The sequence below is a fragment of the Canis lupus genome, chromosome 19, assembly GCF_048164855.1.
Source record: "Canis lupus baileyi chromosome 19, mCanLup2.hap1, whole genome shotgun sequence".
NCBI classification, from domain to species: Eukaryota; Metazoa; Chordata; class Mammalia; order Carnivora; family Canidae; genus Canis; species Canis lupus.
In genome coordinates, this window is record NC_132856.1 from 56,523,611 (window position 1) to 56,548,437 (window position 24,827).

Genomic DNA, 24,827 nt, shown 5'->3' on the forward strand with positions numbered 1-24,827 from the left:
CACGAGGGGTGGGTTAGATAATGTCCCCCCACCAGAGGAGATGGTCATACGCTCACCCCTAGAACCTGCAACTGTGACCTTCTTTGAAATGAGGGTGACGACAGATGGAGTCAAGTTCAGAGGCCATCAAAAAGGACCAGCGTGGCCCCCGAAACAGTAACGGGTGTCCTCATAAGGAAAGGGTGGTGCGGGCAGGGGCATGGGAGGGGCAGCACATGAAGGAGGCAAAGGCTGAAGGGATGTATCCACAAGCCGGTAGCCCCCAGAAGCTGGGAGAAGGGGGGAGGCGGGGAAGATCTAACCCCAGAGGTTTCAGAGGGAGCACGGCCTTGCCCACCCCTCGACTTCAGAGTCTGGGCCCCAGAATCACGCAAGAATAAATTCCTGTGGTTTTAAACCACCCATCTGTGTGGTTTTTTGTTCCCAGGGCCAAGGGGACAGTAAGACACTGGGTGGGGGCACGTGAACCCTGGCAGGGCAGTCCCACCGAGGGGCATGGAGGCCCGGGACAAGACCGGGGCTGGGGCTCAGCACGGACGCAGTGGCAGTGTCTTTGTCACCGGGAAGGAGAGAAGAGCTGCGGACACGTGGCAGTTCGCCATGTGCAGCCAGCACTTCCTCCAGGACGACTGCGGAGGCGTGTGCCCCCGTCATCCGTGCCGTGAGCTCGGGGCAGGCCTCACACCTGCCAGCCTTTCCCGACCACGGGCTTTTAACAGCTACCGAAATTAAAATACTCCACTAGACCAACACGCTAATGCAAGCTTCCCTCCCTCCTTTTATTTGGTATTTGGCTACTCTCATTTTGCCATTTTAGATAATGGTATAATAAATATCGCTACGTTATCAAATTTTCACATCCTCGTGGCTCAAACACATTTTCGAAGTTGATTTATAGGGTCACAGGTGAGGATGTTTTCAAGGCTCTTCACGCACACAGGTCAAGAGCTTTCTGGGAAGGTGGCAACCATCTGTATTTCCACCAACAGTGGAACACTAGTCTGTGTCTTGGCATTTCTCAACATCTTAGAATTCGGGGCCGATTTTACAGGGGAAATAAATAGTATCTAACCATTGCTTCTATTTGGGTTTCTTCTGTTACCAGAGTGGAACAAGTTTTCACGGTCACTGGAGATCTGCATTGCTCTTATGAAGGAGCTGTATGTCCTTTGCTTTTCTCTATTAATTTTTCTCATTGATTAGCAGAGCTCTTTACGTATAAGACCATAACTGTCATAGGTCATGTTTGTAGTCGACTCCTCTCCTAAATACTTATCTGTCTTTTCATTTTATGTACAGGATCTATTGATGTAACTTATAATACTTAAGTTATCAATTCTCTATCTTTTCCTTTGGCTTTATAATGCTTTTTTATGCCTACAAGGTCCTTCCCCATCCTGCAGTCCGGGGTCAGCCATCTCTGGCCCACTGCCTGGTTTTGCAAATAAAGTTTTACTGGAACACAGCCATGCTTGTTCCTCGACATGGGCTCTGTGGCTGCTTTTGTGCCATTATGGCAGAGTCGAGTGATTACAACAAAGGCCGTGCGGCCCAGAAAGCCAAAAATACTTATTATCTGGCCTTTTAGGAAAAAAAGTTTGCTTTAACAAGTCTGAGTGACTTCCAAGTGTTTAGCAAACAGAAGGGGAAAAACGGATGTTCATCATCTCTACATTCCATCACACTCTCAGTGGGAATCTAACTTCCTGGACATGACACCCCAAAAGAGAACCAACCCGCTCCTCCCCTGTGTAGCTGCCAGAGGACGAGGCAGGAGCAGCCGTTGATGAAATGAGAAAACCTCTTTTTTTGCAAACCTGTTGGTGTTGGTGAGCTTCTGATCACAAGACTGTTCTGCAGTCCGTTTGTTGCCAGAAAGGTCCCGACCACCGCTGCCCGTGTACGTGAAAGAGTTCCCGTGGTCCTGAAACAGAGAGATGGGCGGGCTGAGCTCTCCACACACAGGAAAGGAGACACTCCACTGAAAACAACCCCACACACCCCTGTCAGGATGTCAGCTGTTAAAGAAACAAAAGGACAGGTCCTGACAGGGACGTGGAGAACTTGGGCTGCCATGTGCTGTCAGAGGGATGCAAACTGGCACAGCCGCTAAGGACAATGGCGTGAAGGTTCCTCAAAAATTAAGAATTACCATACGGTCCAGCAGTCCCATTTCTGGGTCTGTACACAAAGGAATTGAAAACAGGGTCTTGAAGAGCTGTGTGCACACCCACGTATGCAGCAGCATTATTCACAACAGCTAAACACGGAAACCACCTCACCATCCATTGATGGATGAAGGATAAACACAGTCCGGTCCATCCACATGTGGGAATACGAATGACCCAGCCTCAGGAAGGAAGGCACCCCGACACCTGCCCCCATGTGGACGGACCCCAAGGACACCAGGCTCAGGGAGGGGACCCAGACCCAGGAGGACACCTCCCGCAGGACCCTACTCCCAGGAGTCCCCAGAGGAGGCCCATCCACAGAGACAGACGAGATGGTGGGAGCCAGAGGTGGGGAGGGGGGCGGGGGGTAAGTGCTTCCTGGGGATGGGGTCTCCGTGTGGGAGATGGAAGGTTCTGGAGACAGTGGTGGGGGTGGGTGCGCAACGGGATGATGTGCTTCGTGCCCTGAGCTGTGCACTTAGAGATGGTTAAGATGGTGAATTTTATGTGTGTTTACCACAATTTTTTAAAAATCTGGATCAGCTCCACCCACACTCACCACATCATCCTCATATCCCCCAGCCAGGACCAGGGAGTAAGCCCCATCGTTGCTCCGGCCGTGGATGCCCGCCACGTGAGGTCGATGGACCCCTGACTCACTGACCTATGAGAAACACCAAGAAAAATGGCACCTTTGGGACTGGCTGCCACACAGCAGCTCAACCGTACCCTCCTCGCTCCCACTTTCAAAGCCAGTGCCCTGACTTCTTGCATCACACCTGTTATAAAAGCCTCTCCCCCAAACACCCCAAGTCTGAGCCACACCCTGGAAGGAGCTGGCCTGAAGTCCACCCTGCCTCCTGCCCTCAGGGTGGTCCTCGCCCAGGACCTGTCGGCCCAGCCCCACAGCCCAGGAAGCCTGAGGGTACCTGGACTCTGAACCTCCACATGGTGCCCACAGGAATCCCCGGGATGGGTCCGTAGTGGTTGGACGGGACGATGGTGCATTCCTTGGTACGCCCCACACACGCCATGCCCTGTCCGTGCCGGAAACAGAGGGAAGAGCAGCGTGAGCATCTGTGGGGCAAGGAGGGAGGCAGGGGCGCGGGGCGTGGGGCCACCTCACCTTGCCCCAGTCCCGCTGCGAGGAGGACGTGGCTGATGCCATCTTCGCCTTCTTCTTACTCTCCTTCAGCTTCTCCCCGGCCAGCACCACCTCACTGGCATCATTCCGACACTCGGGGCAATACCTGTAACGGTAGGGACATCACCTCCTGCCCACACCCACCCCCTCCCTGGGGCCCCATGCTGCAGACACGCCAGCTCCTCGGGCTCCCTGCCATCCCACGCAGTCCAGGGAAGGGGGAGCACTCCAGTGCAAATTCATTAACATTAAGCAAGAAGTCCAGGCCCCCGATGGCACGGGCTACATCCAAAGTGCTTGGCAGCCGCGTGGGCCCAACAGGCAGCACAGAGCTAGAACATTCTACCCGACGGCAGACTAGACCCCGTCCTCCCCCACAGGAATTTCACGATGCCTCCCCATGATGATGAGGATAAATCCAGCTGGGATGCAGGACACATGGGGAAATTCGACAGGTGCCTTCTCATCACCCAGGCCGAAGCCCATCCACTCACCACTCGTCCTCCTTGGGAATGCTGCTAAGGGGCGGGCGCAGACAGTATATGTGGAAGGCCATGTCACACTCGTCACACATGAGCTGCTTGTCAGGGTCCTGCTTGCCCCCGCACAGGTGACAGGCACACACCCGGCAGGTCTTGCTCTCATCGTCCTTGCAATGCTTGCAGGAGGGCCCGCTCTTCCCTGGACATGGGAGGCTGGGCTCAGCTCAGGCAGGGCCAGCCAAGAGGAGCTGGGGCGGGAGCCCCCACCCCACACCCGACGTGGGGGCCACAGAAGGGCAGGATCAGAACTCACTCCGCATCGGGTTTTCAATGACAGGGCTTCCCTCGCCCGGGTGCTCGATCTTGAACACCTCGTCCACAAAGATGATCCGACAGTCATTGAGAGAATCACCCCTGCGAGACAGAAGGCGTTAGAACATTCTGGCGGGCCAACCTGCCAAGGCTCATCAGCAGGGACTGTACCACCTCACACATTCTCAGAGCACATGAACACCTCTGGTTCTAGCTCCATCAGGGCCTCACGCATTCACTGAGCTCTCCTCCTTGCCAGTTCAAGTCCTACTGAATCAGAAGATGAAGGCCAGGGGATCCCTGAGTGGCTCAGTGGTTTGGCGCCGCCTTTGGCCCGGGGCCTGACCCTGGAGTCCCTGGATCAAGTCCCCCATGTCGCTCCCTGCATGGAGCCTGCTTCTCCCTTTACCTGTGTCTCTGCCTCTCTCATGAATAAATGAATAAAATCTTTAAAAAAAAAAAAAAAAGGGATCCCTGGGTGGCGCAGCGGTTTGGCGCCTGCCTTTGGCCCAGGGCGCGATCCTGGAGACTCAGGATCGAGTCCCACGTCGGGCTCCTGGTGCATGGAGCCTGCTTCTCTCTCTGCCTGTGTCTCTGCCTCTCTTTCTCTCTGTGACTTAAATAATAAATAAAATATTAAAAAAAAAAAAAAAAAAGATGAAGTCCAATCTATAAACCATGGTTTCACTACGTGATGCATCTGAGAGAATAATTTCTAACCTTTCAGCAGGCAACACAGATTAAACCGGGCCCAACATACGAAACCTAAAGGTGAGGTCTGATCCGTCTCCCTGTATCAAAATGCAAAAACTCTGGGCAGTCCTGGTGGCCCAGCGGTTTAGCGCTGCCTTTGGCCCAGGGCGTGATCCTGGAGACCTGGGATCGAGTCCCACGTTGGGCTCCCTGCATGGAGCCTGCTTCTCCCTCTGCCTATGTCTCTGCCTCTCTCTCTCTCTTTCTCTGTACTTCTCATGAATAAATAAAATATTTTTTAAAAAATGCAAAAACTCCTCCAGCTCCAAGGGAAAGTGAGCCCCAGGGATCAATCTAACATCACTATCAACAGTGCCCAATGGCAAGGCAATGGGGCCCCCAACATGTGCCACCTGTGTGATTCTGCATTTTCCAACAGCCATACTGATCAAGTGAAAACAGACAGAATCAGTGATGGGTTTTATGTGACCTGATGTACACAAAATAGGATTTCAATGTGTGAGGACCAGGACAGAACACTGAACGCGCTACTTCACATTCCTTCCCAGCACCAAGTCCTTGACCTCCGGGCATGTGTTTTACACTCCCGGCTCGTCTTGGTCTGTCCTGGCCACATTTCCAATGCTCCCCAGTACAAGTGGCCACAGCTGTGGACCTGCACCCCGCAGGCGCAGAGGATCCCACTGGCTCACAGGAAACCTGGGGATGGAGGCGCAGAGAGAGTGGTGCCATGAGGTGCAGAAGGCAAACGCCAGGCTGCGGAGACCCTGAGGGACACACAACTAGGCTCCCTGGTAAGGAAAGGGGGAAGGAGGAAAGGACAGGAGACCGAAGATAAAAGGCACTTAAACAATACAGATAGGGACGCCTGAGTGGCTCAGTGGTTGAGCGTCTGCCTTGGGCTCAGGGCGTGATCCTGGGGTCCTGGGATCGAGTCCCACATCGGGCTCCCTGCAAGGAGCCTGCTTCTCCTTCTGCCTAGGTCTCTCTCATGAATAAATAAATGAGATCTTAAAAAAAAAAAAAGAAAAGAAAAAACACAGATCGGCCTGTCTGAAGTCCGTGTACATCCCAACCAAACAAATGGTTAAGAACAAAAAGTGAGGTAACTGGAAGACGAACCAATGACTGAACATGTTATTAAGGAATTATGACTGAGGCACCCTGCTGGCTCAGGCAGTGGAGCGTGTGACTCTTGATCTTGGGGTCATGGGTTCCCTACACTGGGCATACAAAGGACTTAAAACGAATACATAAATTAAAAAATAAAAAATAAAAAAAAATAACAAATCTTTGTGGGACGATCTCATCATCCTGTTTAAGAAGAGTCACTTTATTTTATTTTTAAGATTTATTTACTCATGAGAGAGGCGGAGACACAGGCAGGGAGAAGCAGGCTCCCTGCGGGTAGCCGGATGTGGGACTTGATCCCTGGACTCCAGGATCATGCCCTGAGCCAAAGGCAGACACTTACCTGCTGAGTCACCCAGAGATCCCAAGAAGAATCACTTTAAAGAAATGAATCGTGGGGCGCCTGGGTGGCTCAGTCAGTGAAGCATCTGCCTTCGGCTCAGGTCATGATCCAAGGAAAGGAAAGGAAAAGAAAGGAGAAAGGAAAGGAAAAGAATATGAAAGGAAAGGAAAGGAAAGGAAAGGAAAGGAAAGGAAAGGAAAGGAAAGGAAAGGAAAAGAAAAGAATTGTAAAATACGTATGGATGAAATGAATCAACGCTTGAGAGTCACGTCTACGACGGTGGTGGCAGCACTCTCCAGTGAGGGAAAATCAACAGAATTCATTGCTAACAGACACCCCCTTACAGGATGAGGAAGCTCTTTGAACCGGTAGGAAGTGATACGGAAAGGAAATTTAGAAGAAAAACAGAAAGAGGGTGGAGGGTTGGGGTGACTGGGTAATGGGCACTGAGGGGGGCACTTGACGGGATGAGCACTGGGTGATATGCTACATGCTGGCAAATTGAGCTCCAATAAAAAAATAATAAACAAACAAACAAATAAATAACAGAAAGAGCAGAAATGTGGGCACATACAACAGATTATTTCAGTCCTCAGCTGTGACTTCGAGAACTCACAAGGAAGATAAGGATCCTAACCCCGTCTGCTACTCAGTAAGAACAAAGGGACGTAGGTGAAGACAGGTTTCTGGCTAACGTGACAACTACTAGGTCACGTGTTTGCAGTAAAATCCAAAGAAACCACTTAGAAAAATATACACAGCAACATATTCAAAAGACCATACACAGGGCAGCCCGGGTGGCTCAGCGGTTTAGCACCGCCTTCAGCCCAGGGCATGGTCCTGGAGACCCGGGATCGAGTCCTGCCTTGGGATCCCTGCATGGAGCCTGCTTCTCCCTCTCTGGGTCTCTCATGAATAAATAAATAAAATCTTAAAAAAAAAAAAAAAAAAAAAAAAGACCATACAAAGCTGGACAGAATCTGAAGTCATGTTTAGGTAAACCCACAAGAAAGACAGAAGAAGAGAAATGGAGGCAACGAACAGAAAGCAAACGACAAGCTGGCCGACCTAAGTCCTAACGTACCGACGGTTATCTCATGTGAATGGCCTGCCTGCGCCAATCGAAAGGCAAGATGACAGAGCAGATTAAAAAAACCACCCAGTTATATGCCGGTCATAAAAAACTTCTTTTTAGTTCAACTACAGAGGTTGACAGTAAAAGGAAAGAATACAGCCAGCAAACATTAACCTGAAAAAGCAAAGCAGGTGTGTCTGTGCACGCAGGGACGCCGGGAAGAGCGCACTTCAGAGCCAAGGAAACCAGCAGACGCACAGAGGGAAATCACAGCACGAGGTAACAAGGGTCTCTCCACCCAGGAGGCCTACTAAGTGCCCTCCGCATGTGCTTATTGGTCAATCACATTCCCTCTGCGAGGCTGAGAGAGGCAGACAGGCCCAGGGTGGAGGTGGGCCCTCCAACACCCCTCAGCACCTGACGGGGAACCAGACAGACAATCAGCAAGAATCTGGAGAGAGCACCACCAGCCCGCGGGCTCTGGCAGACAGACATAGGACATTCTGCCCAACGACAGAATATTCTGGTTTTTCCTCAAGCTACCACGGAACAGTCACCAATGTAGACCCCATCAGGGGCCGTGCAAGAAACTTCAACAAATCGGGAAGAACGGAAATCAGAGAGTATGTTCTTTCACCATAATGCAGTCAAACCAGAAATCAGTAACAGAAGGACAACGCAGAAGTCTCTAAACACTCGGGAATTAAACACAATATTTCCAAAGGAGCCAGGAGCCAGAGAGGAAGTCTCAAAGGATGTTTAAAAAAAAAAAAAAATAGAATGGTGAAGAAAAGAAAAATCCAACACAGTAAATTTTTACAGGGAGAGCTGTGAAGGCAGAGCTGAGGAGGAACTTTATAGCAGCGAGTATACTGCTATAGTCCCTGAGCCCTGGGACCTTGTCCCTAAACGTCTGCATCCATCTCCATCCTGGTGGCCCTGGCTCCCACGCTGACCCCGCAGGCTGTTCCCCTCTCAGCTGCCAGATTAATTTTAGGGCAAAGCGTGTGGCTCCTGCACCCAAACGCTCCAGTGGCTGCCAGCAAGAGAACGAACACCAGTTCCGAACCTTTCATGCCACTTGGAGGCTCCCACAGTCTTGATTCCTTCTACCTTCTGTCCTCACTCCACACCACTGGCTTCCTCACCGAGGCCACAAATGCACGAGGTATGGCCCTGCCCCAGGACCTCTGCACTTGTGCCCGTGCTTAAGACACTGTTGCCCCAGTATCTGTGTATATACAGACGATACACGTAATGGAATATTATTTAACCACAAAAAAGAAAATCCCAGCACCTGCCACCACATGGACGGACCCCGAGGACACTGGTCTCAGGGAGGGGCCCCAGACCCAGAAGGATACCTCCCACAGGACCCCCCTCCCAGGAGGTCCCCAGAGGAAGCCCATCCACAGAGACAGAGAGGAGGTGGTGGGAGCCAGGGGTGGGGCAGGGGGGTCAGTGCTGGGGACGGGGTCTCCGTGTGGGGAGATGGAAGGTTCTGGAGAACTGTGGTGGGGGTGGGTACGCGGCGGGGCTTTGTGACCTGAGCTGCATGCACACTTAGAGATGCTTACGATGGTAAGTTTCCTGTTATATGTATCTTCTCTCTCTGTCTCTCTCTCTCTTACACACACACACACACACACACACACACACACACACACACACGAAAAGCAGAACAGGGCTTAGCAAACACCTTCTGCAAAGACCCAATCTTTCTGGCTTTGTGAGCACAGCCTTTCTCTCAACTAATCAACTCTGCCCTTGGAACACCAAAGCAACCACAGATAAAGAGATGGACATGGCTGTGTGTCAATAAAACTTTATTTGCCAAAACAGGCAGAGGGCCGGATCCGGCCTGTGGACTGCAGTTTGCTGCTCCCTGATGTGGAGAACATCCCTACGTGTGCTTTAGTTTCTGCATACGATGCTTGCTTACATGCAGGATGTCCCTAGAAAGTGACGAGAGAGGTCTCCAGAAACAAGAACTGCATCCCTTGGATACAGAAAAAGGAAGAACAGTCCTTCAGAACTTTCTGGATTTTGACGGATTTGAGATTATGACCTATTTGCCAAACTCAAAACAACACAAGAAAAAATGCATCTTGAAACCACCACCGTTCAGAGACAGTCCCCCAGGCGGGGCCATGAGAGACCGAGGGCCTCACCCTCCAGAGCCCTGGCCGGACAGCCCCAGGGCTGACCTGTCACTCACCCGATCCGGACGTTGGCGTACAGCTCCCGCGCCGTCCGGGTCTCGCGCTTCCGTAGTATCTCTGCATCATACCAGAAGCCACGCTCCTTGGGATTGTCGGGGTTATAGTTGAGCATGACCACCTGGCCCACCTCCAGCTCCTGCCACTTGAGAATGTTTCGGGCACGAGCCCGGACATCACGGGAACTCATCTGGACCACTCCGTTCTCCGGGTAGCTGGGAGGAAAACCCCAACCTTGTTAGATCCTCGGGTAAACCCCGACTTCAGCCCCTTGATGGGAGATGGAAGTCAAGGCAGGAAAGGCTGCACCAAGATGGGTTTGGGTGACTTGGAGCACAGTGGCACGTGAAGTCGCCTCCCTGATGAGCTCATTTCCCAGTACGGAAAAAACTCAGGCACAGAGACACATTCCAATCACAGAAGGTGCTGTGGGTTGAACTGTGTCCCCCAAAAAGACAGGCGGGGAGTCCTAATCCCTGGTACCTGGCAACGGGACGTCACGTGGAAATAGGGTCTCTGCGGATGAATAGGGTCTGCGGATGTCATGAAGCCCTGATAGGTCACACGGTGGGGGTGGGGGGACCCTAAATCCAATGACTGGTGTCCTTAGAAGAGGAAGGAAGGTGATGGACGGAGACGGACACCTGAAGACACAGCCGAAGAGTGGAGGGGCGCGGCCAAGGACTGCCAGCCACCACCAGAAGCCATGAGGGGCAAAGAAGGATCCTTCCCGAGAGCCTCCAGAGGGAGGGCCGCCCTGCCAACACCTTGATTTTTTTATTCTGGACCCCTGGCCTCCAGAATAGTAGGAGAATAGACTTCTGTTGTTATAAGCCACTCAGTCTGAGGTCCTGTTTTGGCAGCCCTAAGGAACAAGTACCGAGAACATCTGTGGAGGGAAACACTGCACTACTTCCACCTGTCTGCACAGAACGGATTTACCTTGCTTTGCTTGTGTAAGTAATAATGTACTAAATAGGGATCCCTGGGTGGCGCAGCGGTTTGGCGCCTGCTTTTGGCCCAGGGCGTGATCCTGGAGACTCGGGATCGAATCCCACATCGGGCTCCCGGTGCTTGGAGCCTGCTTCTCCCTCTGCCTGTGTCTCTGCCTCTCTCTCTCTCTCTCTCTCTCCGTGTGACTATCGTGAATAAATACATTTAAAAAATAATGATAATTATAATGTACTAGATATTAGGATACAATAGGAATTCATTCTTCTCAAAATGCAGGAACCTTAAAAAAAAAAATGCAGGAACCTTCTAGCAGTCTCAAAAAAGGCATAAAATAATTGGACGGAAACATTCCATCAGCAACAAAGTTAAGCCCCCACTGAGAGGGCTTGGATTCCCACTACCCGTGCTGCCAAGCACGCTGTTTCCCCAGTAAATCACCAAGAACCACGGTTGCCCTGTAAAGGTCAGTGAGTATTTTCAGCCAGGGGAAGCTGGAAGGTCTCTAAATATTCAACTCTAGCACCAAGAAAATAGCCACAGGCCAAACTTCAATGAATGGGCGTTGATGTGCTTTGATAAAGCTTTCTTTACCAATCCAGGTGGTGGGATCTGGCCCTAAGGCCGCAGTTTGCAACCCCAACCAGGAGGCTGGGAGCCCTGCAGACTCATTCATCCGACTATTCCTTAATTTCTGCAGAGCTAAACTGAAGATGTGCCAGAAAGTGGCAGGGAGGGACGCATGGGTGGCTCAGTGGTTAAGCGCCTGCCTTCAGCTCAGGGCGTGATCCCGGGGTCCTGGGTGGGGAGCCTGCTTCTCCCTCTGCCTGTGTCTCTGCCCCTCTCTCTGTTTCTCTCATGAATAAGTAAATAAAATCTTATTTAAAAAAGTGCGGGGGGTGGGGTGGGAATCTCTGGGTGGCTCAGTGGTTTAGCGCCTGCCCTTAGCCCAGGGTGTGATCCCGGAGACCCAAGATCGAGTCCTGCATTGGGCTCCCTGCGTGGAGCCTGCTTTTCCCTCTGCCTGTGTCTCTGCCTCTCTCTTTCTCTCTCCCTGTGCCTCTCACGAATAAATAAAATCTTAAAAAAAAAAAAAAAGTGTCAGGGAAGCAGATGGGGGCCCCTAGGCCCCCAGAATGAGAGCTCTCTTGGGGAGGTCGGCTTGCCCTCTGTGACAGACCAAGTTGGATCCCCCAAAACTCCCATCATAAAGCCTGAACCCCTAATGGGACTACCTTTGGAGATGGGGAGGTAAGTTGGGTTGCATGAGGTCCTAAAGGTGGTGCCCTAATCCAGTTGGGACTGGAGTCCTTACAAGAAGAGACACCAGGGTGGACTCTCAGCCCCACAAAGGAAAGATTGTGAGGTCAGTGAGAAGACGGCCACAAGCCAGAAAGATGGCCCTCACCAGGCACCAACCCGCCAACACTGTGATCTGGGATTTCCAGCCTCCAGAGCGTGAGATCTAGCCGCCCTGCCTGTAGTATTCTGGGATGGCCATTCGAGACGGTCCAAGACATCCTCTATGTGCACAGACAAGGACTCCCTATGCTTAGCACACGGGGAGCACTCGCTAAGTACTGGTGCATTCCAGTAAGGGACAGACCACAAACTCCAGAGGCTTCACACAGTGAACGTTGTAGAACAGAGTAAGACAGGAAATGGGGTCGGGAGGCATATTTCCAACTAGATGACCTGAGGAGGGGGTCAGCCCAGCTGTGGATCACCATGATAGAGGAGTCCTCTGGGGTGGCCTCCTGGGTGGTTTGGTACCATGAGGGTGGAAGCCCCCAAATCCTGATCCTCATCCCCAAGGCAGTGCCAAACTCCAGGTCCATACACAGAGGGCCAACACCGTGGCCCACCCCACCACAGTGACACTCACTCATCATATTTCACGTGATAAATGACGTCGTCTTCTGGTGTCGAGCTGGAGGTGGAGCTGCAGGGCTCATCCTGAGACGGGGCCTTCCTCGTCACCCTGACAACCTGGGCCTCAAACCACGCTCCCATGTTTGTGTCCCGAGCATCGACATACTCATTGACCTGTCACAAACAAGAAAACACTCGCATCCAATCTGGAGAAGGAGCGTCCGACCAGCACCGCTGACCAGAGACTGCTTGGGTTCTCGGACACTGGATGCTTCAGGATTGGGACACAAACCCAAATATAATATATACCATAATAGGATTTCTTTTTTTTTTTTTTTTTTTTTTTTAATTTTTTTTATTTATTTATGATAGTCACAGAGAGAAAGAGAGAGGCAGAGACACAGGCAGAGGAAGAAGCAGGCTCCATGCACCGGGAGCCCGACGTGGGATTCGATCCTGGGTCTCCAGGATCGCGCCCTGGGCCAAAGGCAGGCGCCAAACCGCTGCGCCACCCAGGGATCCCCATAATAGGATTTCTTAGCACTGGCACTGCTGACGTCAGGGCCTGGTGATTGTTGGTGGGGGAGGGTAGGGGGCAGTCCTTGGTCGCTGTGAGGGATTGAACAGTGTCCCTGGCCCTCACTCATCGATGCCAGGAGCATCCCCCCATACACTGCCCAGTGTCCCTCGGGGACAGAATCATCCCTGCCCTGTGGGCCATGGAGGCCAGGGTGCCCATTTTTCTAGACAGGCTGGGAACCCAGATCTTTATGTAAGACTGCCTCATCTTAAGCGGGAGGCAGCGAATTCAGAGCTTTACAGCCACCGTAAAGATGGGCACAGGGACCCCTGTAAAACCCAGGCCCAAGACCTGCCATCAAGCATCACGAAGGATGTTGGAATACTGGGTTTCCGCAGGGAAGCCGCAGGAGACCACCCACTGGCGATTTTCACAGCAGGACCAGCCAAGGGAATGAGGGCAGCGGCCTACCCTTGTGGTACAGCTGGGCAACTGGAAAGCCAGTGATGACAGAGAGGCATGGCACATGCCACCTGGGGTCCTGGGGGTCAAGAGTTCGGCCAGGGGGGTCACGAAAGCTCAACCCCAACCCTTCCAGGAGAGACTCACCTTGTACAGACCCAGCTCCGTCTCGTCCCACGTGTCTTCATCCGCTAGGCCTGCCTTCCCGTCCGCCTCTGAGGCCGCCTCGCCGCTGTTTGAGGACTTGTCGGACTCGCTCTGGCCCAGGCAGCAGCCGGAATCGGTGTCCGACAGTTCAGAGTCCCTCTCCTTGCTGCTGCTGGGGGGGAGCACAAGGCTCTGGCGGACCAGGAGCTGGATGGTGTCATTCAGGCGAACGTCATAGTCAAAGAGAGTGTGGCCGTCCTCCATCTGCAGAGACACCAAGACAAAGGTCAGTGGCCTGCCAGACACGTAGCGCTCGTCTTCTGGGTGCCAGGCACGGGAACAAGCCATAAACAATGTACCAAATCTGTCCTCATGGACGGCAGGATCTACATCAGATCACAGGACAAAACTTGTCCACTGCCGGGAGGAGGGGGGTACACACGGTCACCCCCTTCCTTCAGGGTCCTTAGACTCTCTCGAATGAGGATTCCCCGTGTCATATGGCGAATGTTCTGTGGACACACAGCATGACCAGCCGTGCTGGGTACACACATCACACCTCGGGGGAGGTTTCTTAATATCCCGTCCTTTGTAACTTTTGTAATAATAAAAATGCACTACCTTTATCACTGGGGCTAACCTGAGGGCAGTCCTGCCCTCCGGGGAACACTGGGTGATCTGGCTCAAAATGTCTATGGTGTCAAGACAAAATCTGCATTAATTATTTAGGGGAAAAACCTGAGTCCAGTCCCTGCTCACACTAGACAGCAGAATAAATCCCCAAGAGATCAGACAGTATAAACCAGGGTGACCCCAGCACGTGAGAGTCACCACTTTTTCCCCAATTCAGTGTGTATTAATGTGTGCAGCATCCCAGGACCTCAACAGTCAGATGGTTAAAGAACGCGGACTCCTGGGGGTCAGTGGAACCCCGGCACAGGGTGTCACCCACGGTGATCCTGCCCCCAGGGGACACTTGACAACACATTAGAGTCATTTCAGTCCTCACAACCAGGGTGCTTCTGGCATTGAGTGGGTGAGGCCAGGGATGCTGCTCAGCCCCGCAGTGCCCAAGACGCCTCAACATCAGGGAATGTTCAGCCCCAAAAGTTCATGGTGCCAAGGGGGAGAGACTCTGTCCACTATGAACCAAAGGAGAGGCACACCCAACACTCACCAGGTTCCACGACGGCTCTGCCCCTCTCCACAAAATCCTTTATCTTAATTCCACCCACGGGAGTCACTGATGGGACCCTATGCGCTGGCACAACTCAAGGAGGAGTTCTATCACCTGAGCCGCATCCCAGTGGCACAAAAGGCAGAGGAATTATCTTCTATTAGAAACGATCCCATGGCACCACGGCACTCCACCAACACCCAGCTAGGACCCACAAGTGCACCTTGTCCTATCCCGAAGTCCCTAAAGCAGGTCTCTGCCCTCGCACTGTGGACATATGGGGCCGGGCTGTTCTCCCGGGGGCCGTCCTGGGCACTGTGGGGGAGCAGCATCCCTGATCCCACCCCCTCGATGCCAGGAGCACGCCCAGTCATGACAACCAGAGATGTCCCCAGACACTGCCCAGTGTCCCCTGAGGGCAGAACTACCGGTTTAGAAGAGGTGTCCTAAAGAAAAAGAAGAGAAAGGGAAACAAATACAGGAATAACCAACTTTTCTTCCTTCCCCACATTTACCAAAGGCTGGTGTTCAAAGGCCTGGCTGCCCCAATATGCAAGCAGCACCTGAGGTCATAGGGAGGGCGAGCTCCAGGGTGCAAAGCTCTTCACTGCAGTGGCTGCTACGCTTTATCCAGCACAGACCAGAGGACCTGATGAATGATCACCCCCCACACCCGCAGAAAGGTGCATCTGAACACATCGACACTTGCCTCCAGCCACAGGGGCTTCCAGGGCCCGCTGCACCTGTTTGCCCAGCGTGCGACCAGAGCCTCCCATGTGCCCAGCCCTGCCCAGAACCACAGGGAGGCCAAGGTGGGTGAGACAAGATGCCAGCCCTCCCACACAAGACCAACACAGGACAGCTGTGACAATGGGTGGAGGGGACACAGACGGGAAGAGACCAGTCAACCTGCACACGCGTGTTCACAGCAGCCTAAAGATGGAAACAACCTGTCCATCAACGGGGGACCAGATACACACACGTGTCCCCCCCACACGTGTCCCCCATATGGGCACTTCACTCGCCCACAAGCAGGGGTGAGGCGCCCACACATGCCGCCCCGGGGATGGACCCTGAACCCACGACACTCAGGGAGGGAACCAGACACAGGAGGCCCCACAGCTGTGTGAGTCCATGTATGTGACACGTCCAGGATGAGCTCTTGAGCAGTCAAAGCAGGTGATTGGTTGTCAGGGGCTGAGAAGCGATACCACAAAGTATGTAAGTGAAGAACAGATCCTAGAATTGCCTCCAGGGGTGGTTGAACAACTCTGTAAAGACGCCGAAAACCACTGAACGACACACTTAAAAGGGAGCGGACTGCACGGTACATGAATTACATCTCAATAAAGCTGTTGGGTTGTTATTGTTTTTGTTTTTTAAAAAGGGAGTCCAAAAAAGTACACATGGTGTGATGCCACCCTAAGGACATTCTAGAAAAGGCCAAACTACGGAGAGAGTGGTGGGATCCGAAGAGAGTGGTGGGATCCGTGGGAGGAGGGGTGACTGGAGATGTGGGGCAGGGAGGGGTTTAGTTCCAGGGCTGGGAGGTTCCTAGAGCCACAGCAGCGGGGCCACATCACTACACACTTGTCCAAACCCACAGAATGCACATTAGAAAGGAACCCTAACATCAGTTGTACAACATGTGTTCATCGAACATAACAAACATGCCACTCAGACGGGGATGTGGGTGGCTGGGGGGACTGTGTGAGGAGGCCGGGTATATGAGGGATCACCGAACCTTCCTCTTGATATCGCCGAGCATCGAGTACTCAAATAAATATGTAAATATAAATAAGTTTATAAATATATAAATTCATGATAAGTGGGTTAATTTAAAAAGATGAAGAGGGACGAGCATCCCCAGTGTAACTGTGAGAAGGAAACCAAAAGGCAGGCTAAACGGCCTCAAAAAGGATAAGACATGTGTACCCTGAGGCCCAGCACCTCATGAGGCAAACACCCCCTTGGCACCACTGACATCGGGCGAATTGCTCTCGGGGGTGCACATCCCTGACCCCCACCCACTCGATGCCAGGAGCGCCCCACAGCTGTGACAGCCACGGATGTCCCCAGACACCACCCAGCATCCCCAGAGGATCAGAAGGGCCCCAGGAGAGCCCTGAGGTGCAGAGAGCCTCACACGTGTGTCTGAGATACATGCACAGTGACCTCACGGCGCGTTCACAGCAGCACTTGCAGGGAAAACCATGGCCTCATCACACAAAGGAGTACCACACAGCTGCGTGTGACAGGGAGAGGCAGCAAAGCAGACAAGCCTCTCACATCGGTCAAGGGAAACAAGGATAAATCAGGGAAATAAAGCATGAACCGAGGCACCCAGACAACGGAGAGGCAGTGGGAGAGAGCTGGAACCAGGAGCATGACCAGGCCCCTCATGTCCACCCCGGGTCAGGAAGCCAGGCACAGGCTCCCTGGAGGCGGCCGACGAGCCGACCCAGGCAAGGACGCAGACAGGCACACACGGGGCAGGGAAGGAGGCATTCAGGCTGGGGCAGGCTGGCATGGGGCTCTGCCTCCCAGACATAACTCACAAGCTGGTCCAGTTGCTTCCTGAGGCCACTTCTAGAACCTTCCAGAAGGGCCCTTGCAGGAGGGCTGCACGACTATTTGCTGCAGGAGAGAGTGTGTGTGGTGTGCCTCTCCGCCTGCCCAAAGCTGTGAAAAAACGCTTGGGAATCAAGAGGGAGGGAGGCTGGGCCCAGGCCTGCCTCACACCAATGTGCTCTAAGTTTAGATTCATTATCAAAATCCAAAAGTTCTGGAGCGCCGGGCCAGCTCAGTTGGAGGAACGTGACTCTTGATCTCGGGGTTGTTGAGTTTGAGCCCCACATTGCATGTAGAGAGGACTTTAAAAAAAAAAAAAAAAAGGTCCTAAAATTCCAACCGAGGCTAAGCTAACAGTGTTAATAAAAGCTACAAAAACCACACGACAGGTGACCTGCCCTTGTGTTAGAGGTCTCATTGTTAAAATCAAACCCACAGTTAACATCTCGTAGAGCCAAACTTTGCACTGAACATCCCTCAAAACTGCCTGGAGTGGAGGGTGTGTGTATGTGGTTTGGGGCACGTAATCCTGTACAGCAGATTCAGGTCCGAAGACAAAACTGTCCACAGTGTTTATGTCTTTCTCTCTTTTTTAACCCAAGTATGCTTTCTGGACATTTCTGGATGTTTGGAATTATCGGCCATGCACACCGTGTAAAAGTGAACAAACACATACAGGATTTGACAACTAAGCATGCTGGTCCTGTCAGAAACTGGGATTAAAGCTTGCGGTGCCTACCGTTTCTGTCTACTCTCTGCCCCCCAACATTTTCCAAGGGTACTCTTCAGGGTGCCAGGTGCTGCCCAGAGGCCCAAGAGGGCAGGAAATACATGTCCGTGGGCTTGGCCAAGTGGTGGTTCTCGGGTTAGCTCTAAGCAGCCATTTAGGCAAGAGGTGGCGGGGAAAGTGAGCCTCCTACGGGAGGATCAAGCTGGAGGAGAAAAGGGAGTATCACTGAGGAGGGCCTGCCAGGCTGGGCTGGGCGGCTGAGGGGGAGGGAGCAGGAAACGGCTCTGCCCCTTTCCTGGGGGTGCAGTACAGGCCCCTCACTGGTCCTGCTCAGCCTCCAGGCTCTGCAACAACCCAGCATGCAGACGGGACAGACCAACAGAGACAGGACAGGAAAAACCGCATCAAGCAGGAATGCAGATTCAGCAGAGGGGACACCTTGGCGGGGGGAGCAGAGTGGACGGCACCCCAGGGCCACACAGGACCCTTCCACATCAACAAGAGCTCTTTGGGGTTGTAAGCTGTTTTGGAGGGTGGAAAGGAGTCCTAAGACCAAACACTGTGCACCCTGCCCTGGGAAAACTGCAGCACAATGCCCTAGGGGACCTGTTCTAGTACATTCCACAGCGGAGCCGATCCTGACAGTAAAACCCGGATGCACCTACCAAGGACACGGCATGGAAGCACGACAGGGCGTAACTGAGCTACAGCCAGCATGACAGCCTAGCCTGCACCTGTTTTTGTAAATAAAGCTTTATTGGACTGACTGGGACATGCCCCCTCATTCGCAGTCGGTCTGTGGCCGCATGGGGCTCCCAGGGCGGGGGTGAGCAGTCCTCAGGGAGCCAAACTATACAATAAGGTTCGGCAGACACCTGGCTCAGGCGCTGCTCCCCCAGGGGAAGGAAGGGGACCCTCCCTCACGCAGCCTGACAGACAGGACTCGGGAAATTGGGGACAGCGTTGAGGAAAAGCCAGTCTGAACTGGTGGTGCTCGGACACGAGCGACCCTCTCGAGGCCATTTCCAGGGCACCATTTCGGGCTGATCTTCCAGACGGACCTTACCACCACCACTACCGAGGCCAGGGAGGCCGCTCTTGGGGTTTCCCTCCCAGTCGATTGGCTACTAAATACTTCTCAAGGCGGGCAACTGCAGAAAACAAGCCGGTCCCCGAGTCAGCAAGGCCGAGGGGAGGAACCCGGCGCTGACTCACTGCACCTTCCCTGCGAGCAGGCCGGGCCTGGGCAGGGGACCCAGGCCACCTGGGCAGGGGACCGGAAGATTATGTAAAGGGCAGGGCCCTACACCTGAGCGGGCTGGAGTCACCACAAATGACAGCTATTGTTATTTTTATGGGCAGCCAAGAAAAAGGCACCAGATGCCTCTCGCCCTTGCCCAGGCTGGGCCTGCCGCCCGGGTCCCTGCCCCCATTCGGCTTCTTGCATTTCCGCCAATCAAGCGACATAACCGCCAACCTATTCAGCCCAAACAAGCCGGCCACGAAACCCTCCCATATCCTGAAGAAAGACTCAACTATGTTCTGCTTTATCATCTCAATCAACCTTACTGCAGACCTTGGACTGCTGCAACATGTTTCTTTAAAAGCGAAGAAGAAAAAAAAAAAGCAAAAAAGAACTGCGAAGATTCTCTAGAACGTTCTGTAAAAACAGCTCTCTGGCCCCCCCACTGGAAACTGCGCTGCTTTCAACCAGTATCAGCCTGGTCTGTTTGCAGACTCGACTCACTGGCTCAGTGCACGAGGTGCTGCGGTAAGGCCTGTCCCCACCCTCCTGTCGCTGTCCCACCTCCTGGCAGCCAGGCCGGGCCCCCCGCATCCCTGGGGAAGTTGCATCACGCTCTAGGCCTGGCTGCCTCAGCCGGAAGACGGAGACGACTGCAACATTCCCTCACGAGCTAGCTGCCGCTGCCGAGTGCGGAAGGAGCGCCAGGCGGGGGGACGGGCGGCAGTCACAAAGGTTACAGGAAGCAGGAACCCTGTGCTAAGTGTGAAAGCCGGGCAAGAGCACCGTCTCTCCTCTCTCCTCGCTGACGTCCCGCTGGTTAAAGGTACAACATACGCGTCTTCCGCCCACAGGTGTTCCTGGTATCATCAGGCTTTATGACTTCCAGGAGTCCTAAGGGACTTTCACGTGGATCTTTACCAAGGAAGGGAGACGGGGTTTGGTTGTGTGGGTGCAGACATTTGTCCAGACTCCAAATGTTCTGCTTTACGTGTGTATCTCACTATGTGCCTGTGATAACCTAGAAAAACAAGAAATCCAGACCCGTATTGGGCTCCAGTGAATGTCAGGCGTGCTCAAGGGCTTAGGGCTGGCGTGAACCAGCGCCTGCAACTTAGAAATGCACTCCAAAAACTACAACGGATGGGTGGACAGACAGGAGGACAGAGAAGGCTGCGCTAGCTGGAATGCGGCCAAATGCCAGGGGCAAGATCTAGGGGTGAGCGCTTGGGTGTTCGGCTCTCGAGACTTTTGGGCCCATTTGGAATGTAACAACGGTGCCGGGCACGTGGCAGGCGCTCGCAGATACTCCCACTTGAGACAACTCGATCGGAGCCACCTCTGATTCACGCTGTGAACTGCTTAGCAGGCACACGCGGGAGGTTCTCGGAAACTCTGTGAAAGGATCTTCTGCCGAACAAAGAGACCGAGTGGCTCATCGAAGTCAGTCTGGATGCCACAGAAATGAGCCGTTGGAGGAGGCGGGAGAGACAGCACCCTGGCAGAGCTTACTCAAAGCCCTGCCTTTGCTCAACGCGCAGGCGACTCAACAGTCAAACCCTCGAGTCTGCGGGACTGGCTTCCCCTCCGCAGGCGGGGCGGGTTAACTCGGATCCTTAAGACAGTCAAGTCACCCCAGGAAGCAGGCGAAAGGTCTCCAAGGTCACCACAAGCCCAGGAAATTAATCATCGGGGTCTCCTTTTGAGTTTAACCACACTGGAACCTCCCAGCCCCCAAAAAAACCCAGGCCGGGCGCAGATTGTTTATTCCCCAACGGAGACAGCAGATGGCGGCAGCACCCAGTTCAAAACGCAACGACAACAAAGTCAGGCACCCGCAGCCTAACTGAAGACTTTTAAGCCAGGACCCAGTCCCTAGGCCGTTGTCCCCTACCGTCCACCCCACTGTACGACGGCCCCTGCAGACGAGACGGCCACTTCGCGCTGGATCATCTTATCTTACGGGGGAAATCCCACCCAAAGGAGGATGGGCCAACCCGCCAGCCCCCCAAAGACACCGACAAACACGGAAACCCTCCACTGCCCCCAGAGAAAGCCGCCCAAATGTGGGCAGCTGAGAAAGCAAGGGTGGCCATTTTAGGCCACCAGGGGCTGGGAAGAGGGCGAGAAGAAAGGAGGCAGGAAAGCGGGGCCCGCAGACCCGGAGGAAAGCACGAGCTCCCGCTCACTGCGCGGAGCAGGCCCAGAGTGGCGGAAATTCCTGACCAGCAAGCGCCATCTCCGGACTCCGAACAAGCGGATCCAAATTTCTAGATAACAGGCCCTGTGGGGTCGAACTCTAAATAGGTGCAGGCTGTGGCCCACGGGCGTGTGTTTCAAAGGAAAACCTGGCCCTTTCTGTCCTAGTGTCGGAGCAAGGATTCTAGGCTCTTCCTGGAAAATTCATCAGTCCTCCATTGGCCACCTCCAACTTCCTTTTCTAGAGATTATTTTGAAGGGAGCTTCAAAAAACAAAAAAGAAGAAAACAAGGGGAGACCGACTTAAAAGCCCAAATGCTACAGATTGGAGTGCCAGCTTCCTGCCCGGTATGTCGATCTGCGAGTGGAGCCTTTGTTCCTGGCTCAGGCATTTGAGGTTTCTGTGGAGACGTGAAGCGGGACCGGACGAGGGGCGGGGAGAGTATATGTACGACGCCTGGACCAGGCAAGAACAAAGGTGCTGGGCGGGCGGCAGCCGGCGGGGCGGGTTTACCTGCTTGCCCCTGTAGAAAAGCCTCTGCAGGCCTGGCTCCACGTGGAACAGCTCCTGGATCTTCCTCCTCAGCTCCTCCACCTTGGTCAGCCTGGACAGTGAGTCCACGGTGTGGGCCACCTTCCCGTCCATGGTGCGAACCTGGATCCACATGGTGTCTGCTGGTGCTGGGCGGGAGAGAGCGGGACCTCTGGGTCAGTTCTGCGGCTGCCACCAGCAGACCGCACCGTGCCACGCTCAGGTCACCTTGGCTTTGTCCAGTCTGTGGACACGAGGAAACTCCCCGAAAGCCCTCCCGGCGCACGGGCCCGGGGACCAGCCGCAGCTGAGCAGGGCCCCCAGAGTCGATGAAGACGAATTAGTGCATTAATGACCAACAACGGTGGAAGTGCCAGGAGGAAGGGCAAATTAGGGGAAGGCAAGAGGCATCTCGGACCGCTCAGTCCAACCCACTCCGACTTTCACGGGGAGGGCGGAGGGGGGGAGGGCAATGTCCACAGAAGCAAGGAGGACACAGCCAAGAGGCGAGGGACCAGGCTCGTTCGTTCGTTCATTCATTCATTCATTCATTCATTCATTCCCTGGATTAATACTGAAGCAAGAGGAAAACCCAAAAGTCCGGCGCGGGTTGGAACTTCAGAAGTCCCAGAAACTCAACTAAGTGTGACCGAAGGGGAAGGACACCCCCACCCCCGCCAGACCCCGGAGCCCCCAACCCTGGGCGCCCGCGGCCCCGCCGCCCCCCCCCCGCGCGCGTGCGCGACGCGGCCGGCCCCGCGGTGGCCATGGCAACCGGCCGCCCCGTCCCGGCCGCCCCCGCGCGCGCCGCGCGACTCACCTCGGCCCCACGGCGGCCTCACGCGCAGGCTTGCGTTCCCGGGACCCCGACCCACGGAGCCAGAGCCCCTCTTATTCTCCCGCCCGCCCGCTCGGGCCACGCCAACTAGCCCACGCCCACCCCCACCGCTGGGACCGGCCGAGGGGCCCCGCGCGCCAAGTCCCGCCCCCTCACTTGAGCCGCCTCGCTCATTGGCTGCGCCGCGCCCGGCTGCCCCGCCCCGCCCGCTCCCCATTGGCCCAGGCGCGCCCGGGGAACTAAGGGCGCGCGAAATCGGGCTCGGGCGCGACAATTGAATCGCGGGGCGCCCCGCGCGCAGGCGCGGAGCCTGACATCCTCCCCTGCGGCTCGCCCGGCCCTCCCCCACCCGGCCGGCGCGACCCCCGCGGGGCTCTGGGTAGGTTCCTCCCGCCCCTGCCGGCGCCCCGGCTGCGCGGGCGACTCCCGGGGGCCGGCGGGGCGGGGGCGGGGGCAGGGCCCGGGACGGCGTGCAGAGCCGCCAGGCTGCGGGGCGTGCGTGCGCCGGTGCCGGCCGCGCGTCCCCGGGCAGCTCCGGAAAGTTTTGCAAAGTCCCCGCGCCCGGTGCGCCGGGCCCTCTCCCCGCCCCGGGCCGGGAAGGCACCCAGATCAGTGCGGAGGCTCACCTCTCCGGCCGCCCCGATCCGCTCTCCTGCCTGCGCGCCTGGCCTGGCTGGGGATGGCGATGGAGACGCGTGCGTGGCCCCGGACCCCGCGCGGACCTGCCTGCGACCCGGAGCGCCTGGACGGCCGCCGCTGCCCGCCGCGCTGCCAGCTGCTCTGATTTTTTTTCCCGCGAAAACTCGGCGTTTGGGAGTTGCGGGGCCGCGGGAGGCCGCGCCAGGGGCGGGCGCCTGCCTGGTGATTGGCCGCCGCAGTGGCGGGAAGCGAGAAAGGGGGTGGGGGGCGCCCCCTCCTCCACCCACCCCCACTCCGCCCAGCGGGCCACGGCCCCGCCCAGCCCTGCGCGCTCTGCTGGGCGCGCCCAGTGTGCAGCCCGGCCCAGTGGCGGGAGCTGGGCCCCCCCCCCACTATGAGTGTCCCTCAGGAGCCCTAGGGACGCCCGGGGCAGGGACCCCGGGTAGAGACCCCCTGACCTTTCATTCCTTTTCCACAGCCCCTCTCCCCCGGGGCACGGGCACGCACTGACCAGTAGGGCAAGGAGGGCCAGAATCAATGTTTAAACACGGCAGTAGAATGTGGGGGCCCCTCTCGAGATCGCCTGGACCCCGATGGCCAGCCTGATCGCCCCAAGCTCCATTTCCTGGCGTCAGGGCCTGCTAGAGCTCCCTACCCTACCCACCCGCAGGGCTTGTTTGCTGGGTTTCCCGCCTCGTTTTCCCGCCTTCGCCGGCTGTCCAGGCGGGCAGGACTGCCCTGCCCCCTCCGCCCTGCTTGCTCTGCTGTGGCCAGCCTTGGCGGGCACACAGTGACCCATGCTGGGCACCTACAAAGCGCCCGGTCGCAGTGTTCAGAGCTGGGGGGGGCCCCAACAATGGGCAAGGCCAACCCTGTTGGTGGTCTCCAGAAGGGTAAATTCTTGTCTGGAGAGACAGGCAAAAAAATGAATACGTAAAGCAAATCATTTCAGATACTGCTATTTGCATTGAAGACAGGACAGTAGCTGGAGAGGCATGTGGGGGGTGGGCAGAGAGGACGTTCTGGTTGAGGTGGAGAGGTGGGCCTCTCTGAACAGATGACATTTGAGCTGAGATCTGAGATAGAAACCAAGGACAGATGGGTCAAGGAGAGACAGGCAAGCTCAGAGGCCAGAAAAGCCTTAGAAATGTAGCGGGGAGCAGCCAGGAGCCAGTGTAGCTGAGCAGAGAGGGGACGAGGTCAGAGAGGGGTGGCATCTAAGACCTCAAGGGCCACCAGGAGGACTTTGGGCTTTATCTCTTGAGAGCAGTGAGCAGCACAGGAAGACTGAGCAGAAGAGTGATGACCTCCAACTTCTGTTTGTACAGGTCTCCCTGGCACTGAGTAGAGTCCCT

The 24,827-nt window shown here is 55.0% G+C and overlaps 1 protein-coding gene across 5 annotated transcripts in view; it reads right to left on the reverse strand.

Moving 5' to 3' along the window:
• The window catches only part of UHRF1 (ubiquitin like with PHD and ring finger domains 1), a 32,352-nt gene extending 8,733 nt beyond the window's left edge, over positions 1-23,619 (reverse strand). The window contains exons 1-11 of one of the 5 annotated variants that reach the window (XM_072787718.1): positions 23,460-23,619; positions 21,978-22,144; positions 13,544-13,807; positions 12,428-12,588; positions 9,591-9,806; positions 4,111-4,211; positions 3,810-3,996; positions 3,298-3,421; positions 3,101-3,208; positions 2,731-2,835; positions 1,818-1,924 (exon numbers count right to left, since the gene is read on the reverse strand). In XM_072787718.1, coding sequence (XP_072643819.1) covers positions 1,818-1,924; positions 2,731-2,835; positions 3,101-3,208; positions 3,298-3,421; positions 3,810-3,996; positions 4,111-4,211; positions 9,591-9,806; positions 12,428-12,588; positions 13,544-13,807; positions 21,978-22,130 — 1,526 coding nt within the window. In that variant the 5' untranslated portion in view covers positions 22,131-22,144; positions 23,460-23,619. Of the gene's footprint in view, positions 1-1,817; positions 1,925-2,730; positions 2,836-3,100; positions 3,209-3,297; positions 3,422-3,809; positions 3,997-4,110; positions 4,212-9,590; positions 9,807-12,427; positions 12,589-13,543; positions 13,808-19,768; positions 19,976-21,977; positions 22,145-22,223; positions 22,646-22,815; positions 22,961-23,459 lie in introns of those variants that run through there. The other 4 variants (XM_072787719.1, XM_072787715.1, XM_072787717.1 and 1 more) reach the window with 4 other exon arrangements.
• Between the last annotated feature and the right edge of the window lie 1,208 nt (positions 23,620-24,827).